This window comes from Pyxicephalus adspersus, chromosome 4 (assembly GCF_032062135.1).
Source record: "Pyxicephalus adspersus chromosome 4, UCB_Pads_2.0, whole genome shotgun sequence".
NCBI classification, from domain to species: domain Eukaryota; kingdom Metazoa; phylum Chordata; class Amphibia; order Anura; family Pyxicephalidae; genus Pyxicephalus; species Pyxicephalus adspersus.
This window is the reverse complement of record NC_092861.1, coordinates 150,309,348-150,328,554: the sequence shown is the minus strand read 5'-3', so window position 1 is coordinate 150,328,554 and position 19,207 is coordinate 150,309,348. Positions and strand designations below refer to the sequence as shown.

Sequence of the window (19,207 nt, the reverse complement as noted above, 5' to 3'; positions counted from 1 at the left end):
GGATCCGAGTTTATTTACTAACACGTGAGATTAACAGAAAATCGCATAGGCTGCAGGCGATGGAAATTCTCAGAATTCAAATTCAATGTTTATAGTGAGAATGGTGGCAGGTGACACGGGGACACTGACTATACAGGGACGGATTTCTATTTCTCAGATATACAGATTTATTTTACTTGTGGCAGAATAATGTGTTTGGGGGTCACAGTTAGGGGGAGATACAGGAGAACTCCGGAGATGATTTAACAATGACAAGCTGCTGATATTAAAAAAAAAAACAGCAAAGTAGTTAATTAGCTTTTAATCTCCTTTTAGATTTCCTTGCAATGATCTTATATTCAAAACAGGAATGTAAACCTTTGGAATAGAAGCTATGCACAATATTATAAAGCTCCGGAACATATTTCAATGTGAAATCAGATAAAGCCAACTCATTTCAGGGACTTCGGTCACTTCATCAAGGTTTGTAAGGCAGAAAAACATTGTGTCCAGACTGCAGCCTGCTACAACGTAACGGTCCCCGACACCATATGCAGACTGATTTGGAGGGACTGTCCCTCTTGACAGCTCCCAACTACCCCATATTTGGGTGGGACCTCCCCCTCCTTATAGCGCCCAACTACCCCACATTTGGGTGGGACCATTCGTCTTCATAATGCCCAATTGCCCCTGATTTGGAGGGACTGCCCCTCTTCATACCTCCCAACCACCCTAAATTTAGGTGGGATCATTCCTCTTCATAATGCCCAATTGGCCCTGATTTGGAGGAACCGTTCCCTCCTCATACCACCCAACTACCCCTGATTTGGAGGGACTGTCCCTCTTCATACCTCCCAACTTTCTCTGATTTGGAGGAAGTCTCCTCTTCATACCTCCTATCTGCATCCTGCAGACCATCCTCCCTGCAAAAGGAATTCAAATTAATGGCTATAGGGGGAGGAATAACTCCAGTTTAATGGGAATGGGGGGCTCAATATTAATTACCAAGGGTTCGAAACGGTGTGGCCATCAAGCTTATAGAAGTGTGATGGTTTAGAAATATTTAGGAATATTTAAGAAAGTGTGTGTGATTGTTTCAGTTCATTGAGGTTTGCAGTCATTCGGTCATGCACAGGTCTCTCACCACAGCATTTCGATTGGGCTGAGGTCTGGACTGTGATTGGGCCATACAAATACATACAAATTTTTTGCATATATATATATACAGATAGATACATACATTATATAATTATATATATATATATATATATATATATAAATATTTATATATATAAATAATTTAGAAAACTGGTGAGGTATAGAAACAAAGCCTTATGACACCTTTTCCTGACACACTTTAATAATGAAGTTGTTGCATGGAATACCGGTTCCTGGACAATGCGTTGAGTCATTGGCTCGAGGCATGGAGCGATTATTGAGGAATGTGTGGAGCATTGCACACCCCTTTCAGTTGTCACCTCCCCAGATGTTTGTTTTCAATACAAAAAAATGGAACAGAATAATCCAAGCCAGCAGCAGATAGCAGATGTGCACCTAACTAGGTCACTTTTGTTGTGCCAGTCCCCACGGATATCTGGGTGCCGCTCTGTATACTGTCAATAATGCCAACATGAATATTCTATATGAATAGTGGAATGCTAAAAGGTAATTCCACTTAAATTGTTTATTGGGTGAATGGCACAAGGTTTATTCACATGTCTGGGACCCCAATAATCAAAGTGGTTGTGATCACTTGAATAGATTTCCTAGACTTACTTTTGGGGAGGCAGGGAATAAAGATGTAGTATATGCGGTCTAAATCACAGATGGTCAACGTAATATACTTAGAAGGTCTTCATTGTGGCCCCTGACTGCCCCGGCTAGAGCCTGAGACAGCTAGAGCCCAGGGCACAGCTTGTATCAGACTGTTGTCACTTGGGTCACGGTATAAGAGGTGGCTGGAGCCTGGGGCACATTTTACCGGACCATCAGATCCTGGGGCAAGTTACACTAGTCTGCTAAAGTCTGGAGGACATTATACAAGAATGATGGAGACTGGGCATGTTATGAGACCGCTAAAACCTAGGGCACATTATAAGAGATTGGTAAGGCCTGGTGCACAATATACAAGACCTCTAGATACAGGAGATATGTTATAGAAGACTGCTAAAGCCTGGAGCATATTATATGAGAATGGTAAGGACTAGAACACAATATATGAGACTGCTGGAGATTGGGGCATTTTCTACAAGACTACTAGAATCTGGGGCACGTTATAAATGATTGTTAAAGCCTGGAGCACATTATATGAGACAGCTTAGAGACTGGAGCATGTTATACCAGACCACTAAATCCTGGAATATGTTATAAGAGACCTCTAGAGCCTAAAGCATGTCTAAGACTGCTAATACCTGGAGAACATTATATGAGAGAGCTAGAGACTGGGACATGTTATACCAGACCACCAAAGCCTGGGATATGTTAAAGGAGACTGCTAAAGCCTGGAAAACATTATACAAGAATACCAGACTGGTTCATGATATATAAGGCCACTAGAGCCTAGGACACATGATATAAGGCTGCTAGTGAATAGGGCACATTAGATGAGGCTCTTAAAGCCTGGGATTAAATGAGACTATTAGAAACTGGGGCATGTTATATCAAATCATCAGAACTTGGGACATGGGACCACTAGACCCTGTAGCACATTACATGAGATTGCTAGAGATCACAGTTCCCTTTGCAAACCAGTGCTCCCAAAACCATCTGCTGGGCCCAAGGGCCATAGAATACTGAAATACATGAAGTTGGGCTCTGCAGATTGGGAGGCTTCTCCATTGGAATATATGAAAATTTGAAGGCCAATACCACAAGGAGCTCAGCTGAAAAGCCAATATTCAAGGTGAAATGTTAAATATGTTCAAGGCAAGAGGAGCTCCAGTAACCACCCCAAGAAAGTGGATTAGACAAGCACCCAAAAAGGGATCAAACTTTTGGTCTTTTTGTATTCCTGATGCCACTGATGTCTGTAAATATATAAATATGTCTCTAAGGGTCCAGTGGAGCGTTGTAAAAAATTAATTATTTACCTAAAAAGCTAAAACCATCACTTTATTTCAAGAGATCAACAGTGAAAATGATACTAGATACTTGAAGAGCAAGTAATTGGCATTTATTATCTCATTCCCTGACGCTTGTACAAAGCCAGGCACCGCCACCCTGAGGTTGGGGACTCAGGCGCTTAGACTTGGTGAGTGGTAACAAGAGTCTTTTGTGGCGCTGCCCCGCAGGGACGTCACAACATAGGAAAAAATGAAATTGTGGAAAATGGCGGCAGCCAAGCAAAACAGTTTTATGAAAGTCTGCAAGGACGTGGCTGACGTAACCAGGTTGGTCACACGCTGCTATGGTGATATTTTTTTATATTACTCACGATGGGGAAATTTAAATTGGAGCCAGAATGGGAAAGGAAACTTTGGATTCGGCTTATTTTAATTTGACATAAAGCTGAAATGTCAAATATTGGTGGCAGGGTAAGCTGGGGGGGATAAAAATCATTTGGCAATGGTGTGTTGCATAAGAAACCCCAACAGTCAGAGGAGTTCCTGCATCTGCACCACTGTCGTGTCCATCTCCCCTGTGCAGAGGTCCTGGATCTGTATACCTGCTGCACCCATTATGAGCAGCTCACATCACCCTGGGCTGGGGTCCCAAGTCTATATTTCTGCTATGCCCACTATGAGGGGTGCCCATCACTCCTGCACAGAGTTCCTGCATCTGCACAACCACTGTGCCCATTATTAAGGACTCACATTACCCTTGGGCTGAGGTCCTAAGTCTGCACCAGGTTTCTGCATTTGCATAACTGTTGTGTCCATTATGAGGAATGCCCGTCACTCCTGCACAGAGATCCTGCATCTGCATGACTGCTGTGCCCATAATGAGGTGCTCCCCAAATCCTTGTGCTGAGGTTACAGGTCTTGTGAGCGCATCATATCGGGCACAGCATCAGCTGCTGCTGAGGTCCCGGGTCTTTATAAATTATGAAGGGTTCCCATCATACCCATTCTGAGTTCCTGGGTCTGTATACCGGCTATGCCGCTCATGGTTTATGATGGGGGAAGAAGAGACTGAGGATGCTTGGTCGTGCCTGCCGCAGACTGATGAAATCATCCCAGCCTGGACAAAGTCACTTTCCTGGAGTTAATGATAAGTAAAGTTTGTATTGCTGCATTTTGGAACATGTTGGGATTTCATTCATGCCCTTGTAAGGTTTTTGAAAAGGCCTCTTTCTTTATGTCTATGTACAGTATAACATCAGATAAATAAAGACAGACAGTTCATCTGAAACAAGAATCCGCAGATAACTGGCTGAAAAAGGAGATTTCACAGATAAAGACAAAGCAGAGGGAGATCAATAGGAAGATCTGTCAGCTTAGAATTCCATTCATCACCAAAATGTTTATCAGAGAAGAATCCCTCTGCAAGAGTTCATAAAATTCCAGGAATTGCAGAGTTTGCCATTTGTTACAGACAGATTACAATACAAAGTAACAGCAGAAGAAGACCCATCGGACCCTCAGGTCTCCAGCTTTTATTTGTAGGGATCGAGGGTTGTCCAAGGAATAATAAATTCTGTTTTGTTTAGTGGTTCCTCTGATGGAAGTCCCCCAACCCCAATTACTACAATAACTTCTAAGGTTAAGACTTACATCACAGCCCTGTGTTCTTCATGTTAGCTTTACCTTGAAAAGCATGCTCTTCTTAACTTTATTCAAACCCTTTTTGTATTGGCAGTGAGAAGAATGTCACCCTTACAGATAGCCAAAAAGATTGTTGGTGTCACTTATACTGACCTGAGAGGTGCAAACTGCTTATTGCTCAAGGAACCCCCAGCAACCTCTGGAGGAACCCTGGCTGAGAAACACTGGTCTAGAGCAAAAATAAGAACTTGCAGTCTCTCTAAATGTTTTATTCCATAGACCCAAAACCATTTTGGTGCTAAGACAGTGCAGGTGACCCCTCCAATAATACACCCCACAATTCTATCTATATAGAGGAATGAGGACCCCCTTCCTCCTGCCGGTGACTCCTCTAGTGATGGTGACCCCACAATTCTATCTACAGTTAGGTCCATAAATATTTGTGCATTAATATATGTGCATTATTATATGTGCATTCCAATATACAGGTCTTGAATTTTGCCCTTTTCTTCTGTGAGCTCTTGTTATCACATACTGTTAGGTTTATAAATATTTGGAGAGAGACTTTTTTCTAATTTTGGTTCTGTACATTACTACAATTTATTTTAAATGAAACAACTCAGATGCAATTGAACTGCAGACTTTCAGCTTTAATTCAGTGGGTTGAACAAAAGATTGCAAAAAAATGAACTAAAGCCTTTATTACACAATCACTTCATTTCAGGGGCTCAAAGGTAATAGGACAAATGAAAAAGCTGAAAATAAAATGTTCATTTCTAATACTTGGATGAAAACCCTTTGCTGGCAATGACAGCCTGTAGTCTTGAACTCATGTACATCACCAGATGCCGGGTTTCCTCCTTTTTAATGCTCTGCCAGGCCTTTATTGCAGCGGCTTTCAGTTGCTGTTTGTTTGTGGGCCCTTCTGTCCGAAGTTTAGTCTTCAACAAGTGAAATGCATGCTCAACTGGGTTCAGATCAGGTGACTGGCTTGGCCATTCTAGAATATTCCACTTCTTTGCTTTAATAAACTCCTGGGTTTCTTTGGCTGTATGTTTTGAGTCATTGTCAATCTGTATTATGAAACGCCTCCCAATCTGACTATATGTATATAGCTGGATTTGAGCAGACAGTATGTCTCTGAACACCTCAGAATTTATTAGGCTGCTTCTGTGCCACATCATGGATAAACACTAGTGTCCCAGTGCCATGGCAGCCATGCAAGCCCAAGCCATCACACTGCCTCTGCCATGTTTTACAGATGATGTGCTATCCTTTGGATCATGAGCTGTGTTCCAGGCCTTCTCCATACTTTTTTCTTGCCATCATTCTGGTAAAGGTTCATCTTGGTTTCATCTGTCCAAAGAATGTTTTCCCAGAACTGTGCTGGCTTTTTTAGATGTTTTTGAGCAAAGTCCAATCTATCCTTTCTATTCTTGAGGCTTATGATTGGCTTGCACCTTGCAGTGCACTCTCTGTATTTACTTTCATGCAGTCTTCTCTTTATGGTAGACTTGGATATCGATACGCCTACTTCCTGGAGAGTGTTGTTCACTTGGTTGGATGTTGTGAAGGGGTTTCACCATAGAAATGATTCTGCCATCATCCACCACTGTTGTCTTCCGTGGACGTCCAGGTCTTTTGGCGTTGCAGAGTTCACCAGTGCTTTGTTTGTTTCTCATGATGTACCAAACTGTAGATTTTGCCACTCCTAATATTGTAGCAATTTCTCGGATGGGTTTTTTCTGTTTTTGCAGCGTAAGGATGGCTTGTTTCACCTGCGTGGGGAGCTCCGCATGTTGTCTGAAATCTTCCACATACAAGCACCCCCCCCCCTACCAAATCAACTCCAGGCCTTTTATCTGCTTCATTGATAAATACATACCGAAGGAATTGCCCACACCGGCCCAAGAAATAGCCTTGGAGTCAATTGTCCAATTACTTTAGAGCCCCAGAAATGAAGTGATTGTGTAATAAAGGCTTTAGTTCCTCACATTTTATGCAATCTTTTTGTTCAACCCACTGAATTAAAGCTGAAAGTCTGCAGTTCAACCACATCGAAGTTGTTTCATTTAAAATGAATTGTGATACTGTACAGAACCAAAATCAGAAAAAAGTTGTCTGTCCAAATATTTATGGTCCTAACTGTAAATAGAGGAATCAGGACAGGGTGACCCCCCAATTCTATCTATATAGGGGAATCAGGACCTCCCTTCCTCTTGCTGGTGACCCCTCTAGTCAGAAGAACATCTGAGATTAGTTGCATATAGTGGTTTCTTTCTGGGATTTGGAAAAACTTTTTTTTTTTTAAAAGCAATTCTTTGCCAGAAACAAAACTTGGGGAAAACAAGACATGGTCATGTGACTTTGATCTTGGCAATTACCACGTTCCTCTTTTTCAAAAGTGATTGATTGCCCTATTAAACTTTGGGGAAATCACAAAATCAAGCACAGCCTAAATTAGGAATTAAAGCTTTTTTCTTTCTCCCATGTTAGTTCCGGGGTACCTTTAGCTTTCATTGCACAAAATGTAAGGCTTACCTGTTGCATCTTTTCCAGGTCGAGGCTGGGTCTGCTATACTTGTCTCCAAAACCTTGTCTGTGTCTTTTGCAGGGCATTCCTTGGTCAAAGGTTGACCCCATAGTTGTGAATATAAGGGGGCGGGAGGTTGGGTTTCGGCTGAGGGGCTGTAGTCTTTTAGGTGGGGAAGCACTGAACAAAATGGGGCTGGAACTTGCCCGTAGGCCCTCGGCCTGCTCAACAGGCCTGAAGGACATGGTGCACAAGTGTTTCACCTCCTCGTCACTGGACGATGTGTTGTCACTATGGCAGCTGAGCCGGCTGACCTGGGACCATTTGCGTTTCTCAGCGGCAAATTCCCTGCTGATTCGTTCCAGCTCTTCTTCCGAGCTGTGGCGGTCCAGGCCGGCGTGGAAGAGGGAGCGCACCTTGCAGCACTGGTTCTCTTGGTTCTGCAGCTGGTTCGTGGCTAAAGGGGTCAGGATGCAATTTCTTCTTCTTTCTGGCAGGAAACAAGAGACAGCAGATGAGGTCAATTCACATGACTTTCACCTGACAAGCTGCTCGGTCATTATCACATGCCAATAGTTCACCATCTCCCAATGGCTTTGGATTAACTTAATTTCCTTTTTAGCTCCATTAGATAATCTGTCACTCTTCCTCTTTTTCCACATTTTTACCAAGACCTGCCAAGTCAATAATCTTAGTCGGAACGACCATGTGCAGCAAAGTGTGTTTTCAAAAAGTATTATTAGGTTGCCACTATGGCAGGGTAGCGCTACAATGTATGTGTGTTGGACCTGTGTTGCATCAATATGTTGGGCTGGCATACAAAATAAATGGCACCCCAACACACCAAGGCAATGCATTCAAATTGAGTGGCATCCAAACATACCAAGATAGCATATCTAAAAATGCTCATGCATGGCAGCACACCCCTGCCCATTGTAGTGTACTATCATGTGGTGGGCTGCATTGCCAAAAATGTGCCATTGATATTCTTTGTCAGGTTATTCATGGTCATGGGCCGCCATAACGTAACACGCTAATAAAATTGTGTTACTGTAAAGGTCCTAAAGGGCCCCAATTTTGTTTTTAAAGAATATATAAACCCAATAACTAATATCTCATACAACCTTAGCATGTTGGTGCATTTGCATGGGGTCTTGTTTGGCCTTTCTGGGTGCAAGTGCTAATGCCCACAGCACATGCCCAGTGTTGGGACTCTTTTGCCCACACTCACGGTATTTCCTCAGTCATCCGTGTTGAGGGATGCTGGGTGTCATTCAACCCCAAAAAATAAGAACATCTTGTGGTGAGGACTACGTACTTCAGATTGAAGGTGAATTGTATTTTTAAACAGTATTTATATAGTGGCAACATATTACGCAGTGCTGTACATTAAATAGGGATGTTGCTGCTAAAGCTTTTATTTTTCTCCCTTTAGGAAAGCTCAGGAGTCGTTTACAAAAAATGACTTGGCATTGGTAGGCAGGGATTATGCTATTCACATCCAAGTAATTCCAAGGACTATAACTTGCGTTAGCTGCTCAGAAGGAAAATTCAATAAACATAGAAGTACAATAAGCAAGTATGGAATCCAAGCTTAAAACTTTGGAAAAGGCAAACTGCATACATTTTATTTCATCATCATAAATGTATTTTTCAGGGTTTACAGAAATGAATGGCATGGCAGCAAAATGCATATATAATACAAAATAATATAGTGTCATGTGACCAGCCAAGATTTATTTTCCTTCCAGGAAACAATATACAAGAAGCAGGTTTAGAATACGGTAAGAAATACATTGATGTAAGTTAAAAACATGATTCATCATGGGAAATTACAAATGCACCAAACTACATGCATTTTCATAACTAAATACAAAATATAACATTGCAAGAGAATATATATGGAGTGGAAAAGAAGTTCATGCAAAATTCCCTTGGGGTTGCAATATATAGGTTGCTTTTGTGAACACATACTAAATTTGTAGCATTAAAGATCATTGCAAGATAATATTTCACTTTGTCTAATAGGACGTATGGAGAAAGTTTGCACAAAGTTATAGACAATGCAATACATTAATACATGGAAATCAGATTATAGAAAGTGACGAGAACAGGGAGGGAGTGGGGAGCGGTTGATATCAGAAGAGTCTCTCCCTAACCTTTGTCAATTTGGGCAAGTTCCTGGTTTTCACCTTCAGAATCCTCACTGTCGTCCTCATCGCTCGGGGGGTATGAAATCTGAAAAAAGAGAAACACATTTTACCTTTTCTGCTACATAAAATAAATATTTTTTTATCCATGCAGGTCATTCTGTACCCAAGAGAAGCGTACGCTATAATTGCATATGGCATCACATCTTGCTGCATATTGGTCTGTGTAGTTGCAGAACCTACAATGGGCATGTAAGCATTATAACTGGACCTCAGAGTAATGAAACAACGTGGCCAGGTCCGATGAACAAAGCTTTTGTGGATGGCAAGGTGCATGCGTATCATTTACCTGGGGAAAAGATGGCACCATGATGCCCTATGGGAAGAGGGAAGTCCAGTGGGGGAAGCATAAAAGCAACTACTGCCAACTACTAAGGAAACCCTCAGAGGTCTTGTGGAGCCAGAATGGGTCAGAACCGTTATGGTGGCACAAGGGGGACCTACACAAAGGAGTCCATGCCTATACCGCTCAGAACTCTTTTGGTGGCACAAGAAGGAGCTACACACGGAGTCTATGCCTAGACGGGTCAGAACCGTTTTGGTGGCACAAGGGGGACCTACACAAGGGGTCCATGCCTAGAACGATCAGAAATGTTATGGTGGCACAAGGGGGAGCTACACAAGGAGTCCATGCCTAGAACGATCAGAAATGTTATGGTGGCACAAGGGGGACCTACACACGGAATCTTTGCCTAGACGACTCAGAACTCTTTTAGTGGCACAAGGGGGACCTGCACAATATAAGGTCGCTGATTTGTAATATTTTGCCCAATCACTGTACAGTACCTACAAACCTTCACATTTGTTTTCCGTACAAGCCATCTAGCTGCATTACATAAAAGGTGAATAACCTTACTAGAGTTCTGAGTAATAGTTCTGTCAATGGCCAAACACGAATAATAGATTACCCATTACACGGTCTAAAAGATTCCTGGAAAGAGTCGTTAACCATAAAAAGTTTTTTTGGAAGAGCGATATCTGGAGCTTTCCAAAGCTGCAAAGACTGACCCTGAAGTGTAGCTAAAGCCAACACATTTGGTTTTATTGTTTTTTAGCTTATATGGGGTGGAAACAGAATTTGTTATTTTTTTTCTTTGTTGTTTTCTGTAGATCTATCAAATGTCACAATTCGGGTCATTTGGTCCATAGACCTTGTAGGACCCCCTAATCCTAAAACCCTGAAAAAATAAATGGCAATTGCTACTATTGGCTTTCCACTCTTTTACTCTGGCAAAAACTTCCCTAATCAAGAGGGTGCCAAAAGTAACGCTCCATTGCCCTCAGAAGCCAACATGGACACCGCTTCCAGCATGCAACCCAGAAAGAGCCACCATCAAGCAGGATCCAGACCAGAGATAGAGAAGGAAAGAGCAAATTATTACAACATATACATTAAAAAAGGCCAATGGCATATTCTTCATATACCTGAGCCAAAAAACAAACGCCAAATGGGAGCTGCTCTTCTACCTGCATTACAGGTGACAAACCTTGCAGAGGCTGAACCTAATTCAGTGCTGCCCTAAAAAAGGGTTGAGGAGCATATCAGACCCATAGTGGACCGACAATACTAGGAGTACCAGGAGAATTTGTCTGCTTTTCCTGGCCCCATGGATTCCACATGACAGTCCTTGCCTGTGGTAGGTGTCCTAAATAGGGGCAGAGGAATTTATCAAAATTTCCACTGTGGCTCATATGAAGCCATGCCACTGGGTTAGCAAGATTTCTCTTTACACCTTTTAGGGTCTGGGTCAATGGGCATTTGTTCTCCTCCATAAGCTTTGCATACTCATTCAAGTCAATGGGAATACATACCAGACCAGAAGCAGGTCAATTAGAAGTCAGCTGCAGGTCAAATTTATGCAGTTAGATAACACTTACAGGTCTTGTCCCTCCCCCAGCCTGTGCATGGACAATGAAAGGAGAAGAGGATGACTGATGAGCTCATCTCTATGTCCTCATTTTCTTCTATCATCATATTCCTTATGACAGTACTTTAGTGCATCTCTTTGCATATTTATGCTGCTTTGCAGTCTATTGCCAAATATAATTTAGGTACATGCACAGCTTGTAAGGTTAAATAAAAGATTTATTGTTGTATTATTAAACACCAAGCTGTATTCATTTAATGTATTTTATACATGCCTGGAGTTCGGGTTTAACCCTTTGCCTCATTTGCAGCCAGGTGACCTATTTGTGCAAACCAGGTAAAAAGCAGCATAAGGTTAGAATGGTTTGTATAGTTTAGGCATAAATCCAATTGATAGCTTTGCTATATTTCCTAAAGCTTTGCTGGGACTTTTAGTTCCCCAGTAATGTAAAATGCCCAGCTTGCGGGACCCAGCCGGTATTCACCAGGGGTTCACGTCCTGTGTTGTTTTTGGAGCCGTGGCATTTCCTGGACCAGTCAGACTGGTATTGAGTTAGCATTTGGCAGGCGAGTGTGGTGACCCTTCCGCCTTCTCCCAAAGGCTCATAAATACAAAGCAGCTTCATAAGACATGCAGAACAGCTTATAATTTTGGCTGCAGCCGCCTGTGTACATTTCCAGAACCGCTCCTTAATTCCTTATTTTAAAACCTCAAATCAGGATTTCCTTTCCGCTAACACTGAAGTTTTGGTGGGAGGATGGGAAGCATGGCTGTCATCTGGTGCCTGTCAGCTGCACCTGGGACAGGTATGTCATTGTGCAAGCAGGCGTCAGGTGACAAGAAAGTGTGGCAAACAAATGATTCAGCACAACATACATCAGAGTAGTGTGCGGCTGGAGTATGAGTGGAACTACAAGTATCAGCATGCAATGCTAGTGATAACCTATGACCTGGCTTTCTGACATGGTAGAGGCAAATGGAAAGGAAATCCCTCTGCTCTACCCCAAGGACCATTTCACCAAAAGTATTTAGTTTTTATGAGAAGCTTTAATAGACTCTTTCACTTTACCCATTCAGAGGCAGAGAGACTTCTCTGCCATTTGCTGATGCTGGAAGTCCAAACCTAGGCCAGCTTCCATGGAGGTTTAATTGCACCACCCTCATCCCGATATGGGCCAAGCACTTCATTCTGCAAGGAGACCATGTGTTCCCGTTATACCCTGAATGACCGGCTCGAATAAGAAAATGCAGCACCAGGGTCCACCAGTCTTAGTGCCCAGGGTCATGTTCACACCTGACGGTCTCTTCTCTCTCTCAAACTTTGTGTAATCTCTGTGCAGAATCCTCAAGCCTGCACACCTTGTGCTCATTGTGAGGGGCTCCCACCATACCTGTGCTGAATTCCTAGGTCTGCACAACAGCTGTGCCCAATTTCAAGGACTACCAACCATACCTGTGCCAAGTTCCTGGATCTGTACAACTGCTGTGCTATTTAGGAGGAGCTCCTGGCATACTTGTGCCAAAGTTTCTAGGTCTACACACCTGCTGTGATATTTTATAAGGAGCTCCTGCCATCTCTAGGTCTGCACACCTGCCGTGCCAAATAAAGGCAGTTTCCACCAACCTTGTGCCAGGTTCCCAGGTTTGCATACTGGCTGTGTCCAATATAAGCAGTTTCCACCACCCTTGTTCCAAGTTCCCGGACTTGTACACCGACTTTGCCCATTTTAAGGAGTATCTACCATCCCCGAAATTAGTTCACAGACCTGTACACCTAGTGTACCCATTATAGGGAGCCTGCATCATCCCTGTGCCCCATTCCCAGGTCTCTGCACTTGCTGTGCCCATTTTATGGACCCCCCCACAAACCCTGCTGTATTTTTTGGAATTTATATTATGAAGAATGTAGCAGGAAATGCTGAACATTCACAACTCCCAAGATGAACAGAAACTGAATCAGGAATTGTGCAATGGGAGATCTCAATGTTGGGGACATACACAAAGGCATAGACCAATTCAGGCCACCAGGGTCCCCATTTAACCATATTTTGGATTAGGCAGTTAAAAATGGCAGCATTGCATGGATAGAACAATCAGGATAAAAAAATGGCAAATAATAACCGGCCACGCGGTTGATGTTCTGGTGTCTCGCCAGTTTGTGTTCTGGTAAGCAGCACATGGAAGGGAAGCGCACAGGTCCTGCAGAGCAAAGGATGCTGGGATCAGCTGTGTCCCTGGAGGGCAGCCAGGTTTTACTTCTCCAATTTCTAAGTTCAGAGGATGCAGCAGAGGGCAGAGATGGCTCAGACGTTCAAAGTGCAGGAAGAACACTTGGGGAGCATTACATGAGAGCTGGTCTGGAAACGCTGTGTTATCCAATGCAAATATAAATACTACTTAAAAGTATAGTAAAAGGTCCAGCGCTACCCAAATATTGTCAAATTTTACCATATGGCCAATAGTTTTGTGGACACCTGACCACCACACTTACTATACAGCCAAAAGTACGTGGACAACACTCCAAGTATTTGGTTTCAAGTGTCCCCAGGGAAGTCAGGTAATCATATAAAACATTGCAGACAATTGTGTTCTTCCAGCCTTGTGGTCACAGTTTGGTGAGGACCCTTTTCTGTCCCACCATGAATGTGTCCCGGGTTACAAAGCCAGCTCCATATAAGATATGGGGTTACCGGTTTGGGTGTTGAGGAACTTGAATGTCCTGCACTCTCCCTATTGACAGCATTGGGATGAATTGGAATGGCGAGCTAGGTCTTCTCAACCAACATCAGTACCTTGCATGACAAGTGGGGCACAATCTGGCTGACATGCTCCAAAATCTTTTGGAAATCCGGTCCAGAAGAGTGGAGAAGGACAACTCCATAATGTCCATGTTTTTGCAATGAGATATCCTACATGATCATACAGGTGTGATGGTCAAGTGTCCAACTATTTAATATATATATACACTTTTCCCACGTTGAATCTACTCCTGTGGTCTTCACACGGCAGCCCCTTGCTTGGGTTTTAATTTCTTTTTAGGATTTTATTTAAGTTTCCCAAAGGGCAATGAAAAAAGGAAAGGAAGGGGTTGGGGATGGTAACAGTCAGGAAAGGTGGTGGCCGTCCAGTTCAGGTATAAAAAGCAACACATGAAGCTGGCGCTGGCTTGGAACGGAGACACAATGTTCATTACGTCAGTCATCACCCATGATTATCACAATACAAATTACACTCTATTGTTCCAAGTGATTGCCAGTAACAGTTTCTAGTGATTTATCATCGAGCAATTATAGGCTAATATTGCTCAAGAAAATTCCACCCTTTCTATGCAACTGTGTCCATAACCAAGAACAAGCATTTGAGCCAACAAAGTCAGAATGAACTCAAAATTGATTCATCGGATTTCTGAATATATTCTGCAGTGCCAAAGTCTCTTTAACCTGCACAAATGCCTGCAGGGCCAATTTTCCTAGTGCCAAGCCCATTATGTCCGAGCAAGGCAAGTTTCGTGACTTTCCTATACCTAGATTCCTCTTCTTTTCCAAGACCAGCATCTTATTTGAACAGGTATATTTCCTGAGGAACAAGTTCATTTTAAAGAACTGAAATACTTATGTATTGCTCACAAGTAAAAGATAATGATCAGTGCTGATAAGTGCTTCTGCTATCAAAATGCAGAAAAAAAAATAAATTTTGCACATGAACCATGTTCATAGTATTATTCAAATCCGAGCAGCACCCTTATGCAGTGTTCAACCTTCGCAGCACGTGGGTGCTCAAAAACAGGTCAATGTATGGTGTCAAAGACGACAAAAGGCCACCGGCATGCCAACAATGATCCTTCATCATTGCATCATTTATGCATTTGTTAGCCAACATTCCAGGGGCCTCTGGGGGCCCCCATTCTCATGAGTGACTTGGTGGAAAAGCTCTCCAAATCTGACAAATTTTATCAATAATTGTGCAAGAACATTGCAGGAATCCTGTTGACTTTTGGTCTTTTACTTTAATAGCAGACTGTGCAGCTGCAATGGGGCCCCTCACTGTTTGTTACTTGGTGAATAATTTTGGTAGTAAAAGCATTTAAGTTTAAACTTTAATATGACTGCTAGGAAAGTAATTCCCATACAGGGTCTTCAGCCAATTTGCTTGTAAAATGGGGATTGGAGAGACAAGGGAAGGAGGATAATGGTTTTGATTCAGGGTCCCATCGAGCATAGGTATAGCCCTGGATGATAGACCGGCACATAGATCTTTCTTCAGATTCTTGAGACTACTGTTCTCTTTACAGGACAATGAGCCTTGGTTAAGGATAAGTTTGAACAGATTAATGTCAGTTGACAGCTGACAAAAAACATTGGATTAAAACCATCATTTTTCCCACTGCCCCCCATCCCCAACATGTGACTCTAATCTGGTCAGTGCTCACAGTCTATCTATCTGATGTCATGCAATTCCGTTTAACCGCAAACTCTAATCTTGAGGCTGCTGTACAGATCCCATCTGAGTATTTGTCACGGTCATCAGACAGATTATTCTTCTATCAGATGGCAGTTGTGTCCACGCTGAAGCTTTTCTATGGAGAACAAAAATGTGTCATGGTCTGCACATTAATGGGGAGTCAAATGCATGGGCACAAACCCGGCATGTCCGTGTGCCATTTGGCCCCACTTGTGTGCCAAGTATGAGCACTCTGGTACTCCTGATAAATCAATGGAGGAGCATAGACAGGTTGTATTGTAAAAGGTTCCAAAAAAGAGCCAAATTTTTACCAAAAAGGTTACCTAAAATGTGTTTTAATTTTCACATCTAAAGCTAATGCCTAAATGCTCTTTAAAATATGATATTCAGCCCCGTGCCTGCTCTGCACCATGGGCAAATAACCCTGATGCCCTTTCCCTGCCACAATCAGCCCATGTGGGAATGGATAAGGCCAAGTTTATATGGCGGTGATTCCAAGCAGTACAGCTGCAGTCCACCACTTTGTACCAATCCTGATTATTAAAGTAAATAGGAATGGTTACAGGTATAATTTTGCAGCCAATTCAATGTGGTGCCATGTTTCAAAAGCTCCTTGGCATGTTTTTGGGTGGGCTGTTGCTCAGCCAGATCCATTGTGGGAATGCTTTGCAAACCAGTTGAAATGTATGGAAGGAAATTATTCATGATCCTTTGCAATATATGGCAAGAGAACCTGTTACTAGAATGTCAATGCCTCCTTATGACTTCTCTCGGTCATGTGTTTTTTGAAATTAAGGGATCAGGAGCATCCCAATGGTTTTCCACTCTCCTATCGTAATGAAAGCCTTGGAATAACCTCATCACACGCACCGCTCCAAGACTTTTCCAGGGCTGCCCCCACTCTATGGAATGGTCTCCTCGTCCTTTTTGGCTTGCTCCTACTTTCTGCACATAAAATATCCCTTAAAACCCAACGCTTCAACCTCACCTACCCCTCTTCTTCTGTCTCCTAAACCCTCAGTACTCACCCACCATTCCATGTCTCCCTCCTATTGTATGCTACTTCCCTCTCCTATTAGATTGTAAGCTCTTCGGGGCAGGGTCCTCTCCTCCTCCTGTGTCACAGTCTGTATCTGTCGTTTGTAACCCTATTTCATGTACAGCGCTGGGTAATATGTTGGCACTAATAAAATAGTTTAATAAATGATAAAACGTTTTATTATCATACTGAGATTGTCCTGCTCTGTGCACACACATGGCGATGGCTCCCTTTATAGACAGATGAAGCAATTCCATGCCAATTAATTGTTCATTGCCAATGTCTTTTCCAGGACTGTGGCCCCCACCCCTATTTGCCTTTATAGACCAAATGGTGCTGCCAGAGGTCATCTAATCAATTTCAGGATTCCTCCTCCATTGACACTGCTTGATGAATAAGGAAGCCGCAGGTAAGGTGAACATGGTGCGTCTTGTGTACATTAACTGATTGCACAATCACAACAAATTTAGGAGCACAGCCCACCCCCGATAAAAACAGATTCCAGCTTTGTTTACAAAATTATCAATATTTAACCAGCTTTGACATATCCATATTTATCATCAGCCCAGGTAAGGCCTCAGGTAAGACGGGTCAGGTGAGGCTGCAGGCAATGTCATTACCATGCATGGGCCGGGGTCAGGGGAGGACAGGGCGAGTCTGCATTGTATACACAGAACACATTGCATATAACCCACATTGCAAGTATACAAAGTATTTACTTGATATAGGAGCTGTATTTGGCATTAAAGATAAGCACAAATTTGCATTGTATAGATCCTATATTTTTATACGTTTGGAAATGATGCTTTTCTTGCATGTGATTTTGTTGGAATCAAATCCATCTCAATAGCCAAAAGAGATAAAAAATTAAATTTGTATGCACTGGATGCCTTTGCAAACCTATAACTGGGCTGTGCATATTCTGTGCATGGATGTGGGAGGGGCCTAGAAGCTCCACCCACTGCAGATTGCCTGCAGGAAACTACAGGGGGGTGGAGACAAGACCAGTCACCCTGCACAAGAAGGGAGAGCAGCAGTGATCAGTCTTTATTACAGGAAGCTGAGTAGATATGGAAGAACTACACAAAAGGATACTGAGATTTAAGTAAGAATACACATTTTCTACTCTATTCAAAAATATCAAAGTATAAACAAAAAAATGTAAATATGTATATAACCTAAATGAAAACTAACCCTACCCCCCCAACACCTAAACCGGATACTAACCACTAATCCCAGCATTAACCCGGTCCACAATCCTTTACTTAGACCCCCAATTTCCAACCTATAAGCAATCCCTGTTTAAGACAATTTCCACCCTTTCCTGTCCTGGTGTCCCCAATGCATTATTAAACTTTCCATTTCCCACTGATGAATTCTTGCTGGGTTGATTTTCTCTAAAGCCCAATGGCAGTGTGGCATAAGTTAGGAAGCAATTGTTTTGCATCCCCAGAAAGAAGCAGGTATAGAAAAAGGTGGTCTCACAATTCCAGGCGACCTGGTGAGCCCTCTGCTATTGGGACATAATAATGAATAGCGCGCTGTGCCCAGCAATTTGAACCCCTCCATCTCTACAGATGAAGTCTCTCCAATTAGAGCAGCACCCGCACGGTGTGCATGGCTACCGCTCAGGAATGCTTTTATGGCCTCGCTCGCGGCACTTCAGCAGAAAGGATCTTCCAGGACAGAGCTGTGCTGGGTGAATAGAGCGACAAGGGGGATCTCCTGGACTCGGCCCCGCACACCGACAATTACAAAAAGAGCCGTTTGCGTCATGCGGACTGCTTTCCAACCGGCCAATTGGATTCTCGGTTCAGAGCGCACGGAAACCGGGCAACAGGCGACAAAAGCGGTCTTTGTGCTTGAAATACGGTTTAAGGGTGCCAAAAATCTTATGGCATTGGTCGAGTCACCTGGGGCATAATTTTATAGCTTGGAAGCGTGGTGGCCTTGCAAGGTCAACCTAAATTACCCCCCAAAAACTAACATCTGCATGGAGTTTGCATGTTCTCCCCAGTTTATTTAATAGGTGCTCGGTTTACTCCCGTCACCCCGCGCACACTGGCATGCACACTAATCCCAGAGCATGGGTGTCAGTGAAGCTGTGCAGTTCAGATTCATTGGCCTTCAAGGGTGCAACATGCAAGTACAGAGAAGGCGCAATTTAATTGCGAGTGCAACACAATTGTCGGTGTGCGAGGCCTGGAGATGCCCTGCATCGCTCTATTTACCCAGCACAGCTCCTTGCATGCTCAGCTTTAAACGTGATGCATGGTGACACCATTCTGCCCCAGTTTCCCAATTGTGGTCACCTTATCAAAAGTTTAAACTTCAAGTGGCCATGCCAACATACATAGCACAGGCATGGGCTACCATTGTCGCCATGAGGAGCAACAATGCTGACTAATGCATGT

General features: G+C 43.0%; 1 protein-coding gene across 1 annotated transcript in view; it reads right to left on the bottom strand.

Annotated features, from left to right (window-relative positions):
• LOC140329918 (uncharacterized) overlaps positions 1-13,019 on the bottom strand; it is a 37,833-nt gene extending 24,814 nt beyond the window's left edge. Inside the window, exons 1-3 of the mRNA XM_072410310.1 lie at positions 12,918-13,019; positions 9,375-9,453; positions 7,224-7,705 (exon numbers count right to left, since the gene is read on the bottom strand). Coding sequence (XP_072266411.1) covers positions 7,224-7,705; positions 9,375-9,453; positions 12,918-13,019 — 663 coding nt within the window. The remainder of the gene's footprint in view (positions 1-7,223; positions 7,706-9,374; positions 9,454-12,917) is intronic.
• Between the last annotated feature and the right edge of the window lie 6,188 nt (positions 13,020-19,207).